Below are 7,516 nucleotides of genomic sequence, written 5' to 3'. Positions count from 1 at the left end.
GATGCATCGAAGAAGAAAAAATGAGAGCAAAAATGCTAAAAGCTATTGATGAAGGCAGAAAAAACGCCATATGGCTAAAAGACAAAAAAAGACAAGAGGAACAGCTGAGAGAACAAAAGTGGGATGAGTATAACAGGAAGTGTTATACAGGATACATCCTTAGTGAAAAAGAAAAATCAAAGGAGAAAAGGGAGCAAAACATCAAGGTCAGCAAATTTAATTTTGCAATTGGAGAGGAAAAGCATGCGCGTGCTTACCCTGAGAAAATACCTCAAAAAGGAAACCGGTCACCAGGCAGCCGAAGTTATATTGCAACCTGTTGTTGTTAATAAGCATTAATTAATGGAAATCAAACTGCATTGGGCAGCAGATTTCAGATTTCCAAAAGAAAATGTAACTGACTTGGACTATCATTTTGCATCAGAAATAAAAAATAATCATACAGCAGTGATTCAAAGAAATGTTTCCTTTGTTTTTTTCACTTAATATGTTATCAAATCTACAATTAGGCATGTGCTAAGGTAAAAGAGTTATCCTGCATGACCCACAAAATTATGGAGGTTTACGAAAGAGTCAAGAAAAAGATGGTGAATTTGGAAAAAAGTTTTGTAGTTATAAAATTAAGTGTCTGACTTGTTTTGTAGTAATAGCAACATATACATTTTTATAGACTGTTACAACAGTAATGCAAAGATAACTGTGTTCATATGGACAGAGAAACATTACATCAGCATCCAACTGATGCCTTTAGTCTCAGTGACTGAAGATGTCACTGTAGCAAATGGAGTTTACTGAAATGTGCTTTATAAATGTAATTGTCACTACTGAATTAAAAAGCTTAAAAGTCCACAAGATAAAAGCAATATTTAGCTATTATTCAACTAATTATTTGTGCACTTTTAGGTAACACTATGATTATTTGAGACCCATTTGGTGTTCATGCTAACTGCACCCTCTTTTCTTTTGGGTGCAGGCACTAAGGAAATGGGTTAGCAGATAGTCGCCACAGACCACCGTTCTCTCTTTATCCCTCCTGACGTATTTTTCTCTACTTATGCATGCATTGGTATCACTGCTTGTTGCAGTCAAGCTCAATTAGGTGAAGCACTTCCTCCCTTCCTCAGTTCTCAGTCAAAGGCATTGATGATGTTGCTATGAGCTATTTTACACACAGTAGTCTTTGGGGCATATATTGCTTTGTGTGCACTTTATTTACATCTAAAAAGGGAAAGTCTTTGTGTATTTTAATGTATATTGTAACCATTTATACATAGTATGGTATTTTGGGGTTTTTTGTACTTTTCTTATTTATCTTTTTCTATTTTTATTGTTTTTCTAATATTTCTCTAATCCACCTTTTCTTCCTGTCCCTTGTGCTGCTGTAACAAGTGAACTTGCCAGTGTTCAAAATCAAATCAATTTTATTTACATAGCACTTTTAAAACAACAACTGTTGACCAAAGTATTGTTAAGTAGAATAATCAGATGAAATCTAAAAAGAAAGTAAAATCAAGGATAAGAAAATAAGAATAAAACAATGAAAGACTCATACCGGCTTAAAAGGCAAGGAGCAAAAATGGGTCTTTAGACAAGTTTTAAAAGTATCCAGTGTTGGAGAGGTCTTGATATGTAAAGACAGTTTATTCCACAGTTTCGGGGCAGTCACAGCAAAACCCCAGTCTCCGGGCTGTGTTTTAATCTAGACCTAGGGTCAACTAGAAGTATTTGGTCCGCAGACCTCAAAGATATACCAATTTAGAAGATCAGAAAGATATATAGGAGCTAGTCCATGCAATGTTTTAAAAACAAGTATCAAGATCTTAAAATCAATTCGAAAACTAACTGGCAGCCGGTGTACTAAGTACCGTATAGGGGATATGTGCTCTCGATTGCGCGTGCCAGTCAGGAGCCTTGCCGCAGCATTTCGAACCAGCTGTAGTCGGCCAATTGATGACGCAGTAACACCAGAGTAGAGGCTGTTGCAGAAGTTGAGGCAAGATGAAATAAAGGCATTATTTATCTGTTTATCGAATGTTAAATTACTATCAAAAATCACACCTAAATTTCTCGCAAATGATTTTTTATAATTTTCTAAGGGGCCAAGGTCATAATGGTCACTAGGGCTGAAGACAATGATCTCAATTTTCTGTTCATTTAAATTGAGAAAATTTAAAACCATCCATGCCTTAAAATCTTCCAGACAATCGAACAGTCTCTTCAGAGGGTTCACAGATTTGCGTTTCAGTGGGAGGTAGATCTGTGAATCAACAGCATAACAGTGAAAAGGGACACCATATTATTTTTAAAAAAAATAGAGCCCATAGGAAGCATTTAAATTAAGAAGAGAACCGGGCCAAGAATGGATCCCAGAGGGACCCACAAAAGAGCGACGTCCTTGAGGATGATGTGTCTCTGAATCTAACAGAGAAGCATCGATTAGATAGGTAAGATTTAACCCATTCCAATGCAATCCATTTAATACTGGCATATTGTTCCAGCCGGGAGATAAGAATCCTATGATCCACCGTTTCAGTAGCAGCACTGAGATCTAGTAATATTAAAACAGCGGAATCTCCCGAGTCGGTAGCAGTTTCAGTGCTATGATGCGTTTTAAAACCAGACTGGAATACTTCACCGATGCCGTGATTATATAAAAAGGTCTGGAGCTGGAGGACAACTTTCTCCAGAGCTTTTCACAGAAAGGGCAATTTGGAGATTGGTCTATAATTTGATAGAACTGTTGAGTCCAGGTTCTGCTTTTTAAGGATAGGTTCCACCACAGCATGTTTAAAGTCAGGGGGAACAGACCCAGACTGCAGACTGCTATTTGCAATGAAGAGCAAACATATACCAACAGTGTCAAAAACATCTTTCAGCAATCTAGGTGGAATGACATCCAAGAACATTTTGAAGGTTTCAAGTTATTAACTATTTCATTAAGTAGTGAATGTAACACTGGCTCGAAGTGATCAAAAACAGCAAAAGTTGGAAAGTGAATAAATGGGTCAATAGTAGGAAGAATACCAAGAAAGATAAGAATAATGTGGGACCTGATGTCTACAATTTATTAACGAAGAATTTCAGAAGATTTTCGCATATTATATTCACTACTGTATGGGGATCGATAGGGGGTGGATTAAGAACTGAATTTATAATGCCAAATAAAATACAAGGTTTATGATGATTATTGGACACAATTTTAGAAAAATACTTAGTATTAAAATAGTTTTTGCTGATTTAATGGCTTTCTGGTTAGTTGACAAGGATTAAGTGCCTCAAACGATACCTGTAATTGGTCCTTTTCCCCACTTTCGTTCCGCTTTTCGACATATCTAATAATGTTATTAGATTTCATTGTCAAGAAGTGACAGGCCGCAAGATAAGACCTAATCCAAAGTATGACCCCTTCATGTGTTGGGCAGTTGACTGACTGAACAACATTAAAAGAGTCTATCAGATTTAAAAAGTCATTTGCCAGCGGAGTGTTTGGGCAGTGTTGAATTAAATAAAGTCTTATCTGTGTCTGAGCTTTTTGTGGCTAAACCTCATGATATAGTCCATGCAATAATAATACGCATTAGTGGAGTTTAAACCCAACGCCCACATTATTGTTTTCTATATAAACCAGTAGCCGCTTTAGGTGATCAGCAGCTTTAATTTAAGTTAAACAAAAAAAACCAAACACGCACAGATGTAGCCTTTCTTTCATCTTTCTGGGTAACTAAGGGTTCATGATCCAGTGCATATCCTGTTTCCTGAAAACACTCACATAAAGGAAAATTGATCTTATACATTTTTTTTGTGTCGTCACATAAAACCCAAAAAATGTTTCGATTACACATTATCATCAGATCAAGTCTGGGACTCAGTGGGGGAGGTTCACCCAACCTCAGATTTTTAACTCTCTCAAGTTAGATTTCAAACCCAGAAAGTCAGAGCAAAGACACAAACGCTGAGTTAACAACCCAAGATGGTGTTAGTAAATGTAAACAGCAGTTTATACTGAACATTTCATTTGTCATGCCACCGTGCAACTCTGCACTACACAAAGCACTGACTAATTTTGCTGTATTGCTAGTGATGAATGAATGAATGACTGTACCTTACTAAGACACAAAACAAATACTGTATTTCTTGCTTTTCTGACTGAGTGATGTTATTTTCAATCTATCAATTGTCCTTAGCGCAACATTTGTGTCATCATGTCATCCGATCTATAACAATATTTGTTTTCATGTCAAGTTAAATGTAAGTTGTATTTGTTAAATATATTTTGCTGCATTTCTTTAAAATGTGACACATGTTTGAAGTTCACAGAGTGCTCCTATCACCAGAAAACTTTCCCACTTAGTGTAAAAGAAGAAAGAGAGGAAAAGTTAGAGCTTGAACTTAACACAGGATACTTCCTTGTTTGATGGCTGTTTGTTTAAAAATAGGTGAGCTTTCCACAATAAAATATTTAAATAAAACAAAAATCAATCAAAGGAAAGCATCAAGGAAAGCAGAAATAATCATGATCAATTATATCATGAACTTAAAAATGGAACATTGTTAAAAAAAGAAAAAAAAAAAAGGTTTGGTTTTGTTCCTGCCTCCCACATTCTCCTCATTCTTATGTTGGACAACAAACTCATGACGTCTTACAATTAAATGTATCTGTACGTCCAAAAAAGTGGAGGGCACTCTACATTTACGGCTGCCAGTGGCACCAGGCCAATACTGTTTGACGATGCGATTGCTGATAAAGCCGCAGAATGAACTCTGAAGTGTACACCGCTATAGAAGACTGCAAATGCTTTTTTTTTTTTAAATTCCACCAGATCTGAAGAGGTCTGTGTTAATTTGACATCAGATTTCTGTGTATAGTTTATCTAAGTTTAACTTTCATAGAGTTAATTTTCTGAGTTGAGGTGTTCACCAACTCGCCTAAACAGTGGCTAAAACTCACGACAGCAATATAGACTCCATCAAAATGTGATACCCGTCCAGTTGATAATATGTAGTTTTAAGTTTTTATCGCTATGGCTGCAAATGATCAAACGCTGTCTTGAATGACTTTTACCACCACAGTCCAGCAGAGGTCAGTATTTACTCAAAGTTTATCACTTCAAAAACAACTGGTGCTTTTATGGTTATGTCCAAACAACTTCTTATTACAGTTTTCTGAGGAGAGGCTTAAACTTCACAACTTTGTTAAAGGAGGATTTACATTCATTTGGCTTTATTTGCCAGTTTATAAGAATATAACTGTTAAAAACTGACTGAGCCAGTGTCTTTATATTTTTGAATATTTATTTCTTTGCCATGAAATTTCAAAATCAAAAGAAAAAACAAAACAAAAGATGATCAAAAATACAATATAAACTTCTGAAAATTAATACACAGATTTTTTTTTTTTTTTTTAGATTTTCCTTACACAGGGCAAAAAACACTGAGCAAAGACAAAGTCCAGGTGGCTAGTGACTCTGCTTAGTCCTCTTTGCTTTTCCTAGGTCGCAGAATATGGTGTTTCACAAACGATGAGTCTCCCCCCCTGCTTTTATCTCCGATTGTATAACAGTTCACTAGTTAGGCATTTGCCAAAGACGTACAGTACAAAGTGCCCATTAACAAGTCCTGGAGCTAATATCTGTGTTGAAAAAACACAACTGCAATCCAACACTTAGTATACAATATGCAACATCCCACCCGGTTTTGACTCCCCATGAACAGGAGTCATCAGTCTATTGAGACTGATGGTGCGGATGGAAGAGAGACAAGAGTGGCTAACGGGGGAAAAAACAAACCTGGAGAGCAAAATTGTTTTCAATCAATACCAAGTTCCCAGGCGGCAACGATGCAATGGTCGGGAAAGGTCGCCATCCACTGGAAACCCAAAACTGCTGCAGTTAACCAGTTCTAACTAAACATGTAACACCTGTAAAATAAACCCTTTTCTTCTTCACAGAATAGATAAATCTTTTCCTCCATTTGCTATTCACTGGTTTTTGGGGGTTGTTTGCACTCTGAACTACACGGGCGTTTATCATTGCCGTCACGAGAAAAGGAAGTTAAAAAAACCCAAAAAAACCCCCCACTAATTTAAAAAAAAAAAAAAAAACCTAAATCAGCAGGTGGGGAAAGAAAAAAAGTCCGATGATGGCTGAGGTGGCGTCTCTGGATTTAGCAAACAAATTTTTAAAAAACAAAAAAACAAAAACAAAAAAACAACAACTATGTACCCTGGTGAACTGGAGGGGGAGGGTCTTTTGTCCCAGCTGGCAGGGGAAGTTAGTGATGCTGTGCTTCCTATGCCTACCACTCTTTCTTTTTCTCATCCATGGACACTCCACCAGGCCCAAGAGCCACCACCAGCAGCAGGCCTCCAATGACTGACGTGGTCTGGAAGAAGTCATACTTGAGGAAGTCGTGCATGGGCTTGTAGGCAGGGATGGTCCAGAAAGCGTTGAAGTAGAAGTTGATAGCCAGAAGCCACACTACGAGGGTCAGTGCTGCTAACTTGGTTTTGAAACCAATGGCCACCAGGATGATGAGAGCTGTCCCCACCATGTTCTGCAGTATCTGTGGAAGAAGGCGAGTTCATATGAAAATCATGAGGATTGCAATCTGTGCTGTACATCTGTCAGGATAAGCCCACGTTAAGCATTTACTTAATATTTCTGATTTATTAATATTTATACTACTAGGACAGAGTTTGAAGAACAACAAAAAAAGGCTACAGGACACTTTTAATCTACTTAGAGCAAATCATATATACCACCCTAAAACTTTAAAGTACACCTTGGGCTTTAGTTATTTAAGACTTAATCACAGCCAGTGGTTAACACATTGGCCTCAGTTTGAGACCCCCTGCCTTGGGGGGAGTTACAAAGCAGTGTAGTCTAAGGCTACGTTCACACTGCAGGTCTTAATGCTCAATTCTGATTTTTTGATCAAATCTGATTTTTTTGTCTGCTTGTTCACACTACAAATAAAATGCGACAGCAAACGCGCTCTAGTGTGAACGCTCAAAGCGGCCCGCATGCGCAAAAGAAGATGTCACACACAACGCGCTCTATTTAGACCCAGAGCAACAGTATTGTTTGACTGATGGCCGTTAATATAAAGACTTCGGACTTTACGTTTCCCAATTTTTGCTTTAAGTTATTTTGTTATTTACATAATAATGTAAATAACCTAACAATGATCCTTATTGCTGTTTAAGAGAGGAGCGGTGCTTCAAAGGATAGCTGCATATTTCTGTCAGAATCTGCAGATTATACAGTACAAATAAAATGGTTACGTTGTCTTCCCAACAGTTTCACTGACATCTACACTGGATGGCCAGGAAGCGTTCGCGTTGTCTTCTCGGGCGCTTCTCTGGCCCTGATAATTGGCTTCAGTCTTGTGTCGGTGACGTAAAAGGCGGATTTAATGCGACTTGACCGTTCAAACAGCAGTCGCTTTCTAAAACATCGGATATGTATCGGATTCAGTACCACATACGAAAGTGGCCCAGATCGGATTTGAAAATATC

The 7,516-nt window shown here is 37.6% G+C and overlaps 1 protein-coding gene across 1 annotated transcript in view; it reads right to left on the bottom strand.

Annotated features, from left to right (window-relative positions):
* Window positions 1-6,187: 6,187 nt before the first annotated feature.
* The window catches only part of surf4 (surfeit 4), a 9,678-nt gene continuing 8,349 nt past the window's right edge, over window positions 6,188-7,516 (bottom strand). Inside the window, exon 6 of the mRNA XM_005720476.1 lies at window positions 6,188-6,561. Coding sequence (XP_005720533.1) covers window positions 6,295-6,561 — 267 coding nt within the window. The 3' untranslated portion in view covers window positions 6,188-6,294. The remainder of the gene's footprint in view (window positions 6,562-7,516) is intronic.

Source organism: Pundamilia nyererei, unplaced genomic scaffold (genome assembly GCF_000239375.1).
Source record: "Pundamilia nyererei isolate P.nyererei 1_Seehausen unplaced genomic scaffold, PunNye1.0 scaffold00002, whole genome shotgun sequence".
NCBI classification, from domain to species: domain Eukaryota; kingdom Metazoa; phylum Chordata; class Actinopteri; order Cichliformes; family Cichlidae; genus Pundamilia; species Pundamilia nyererei.
This window is presented reverse-complemented; position numbering and strand designations above follow the sequence as displayed.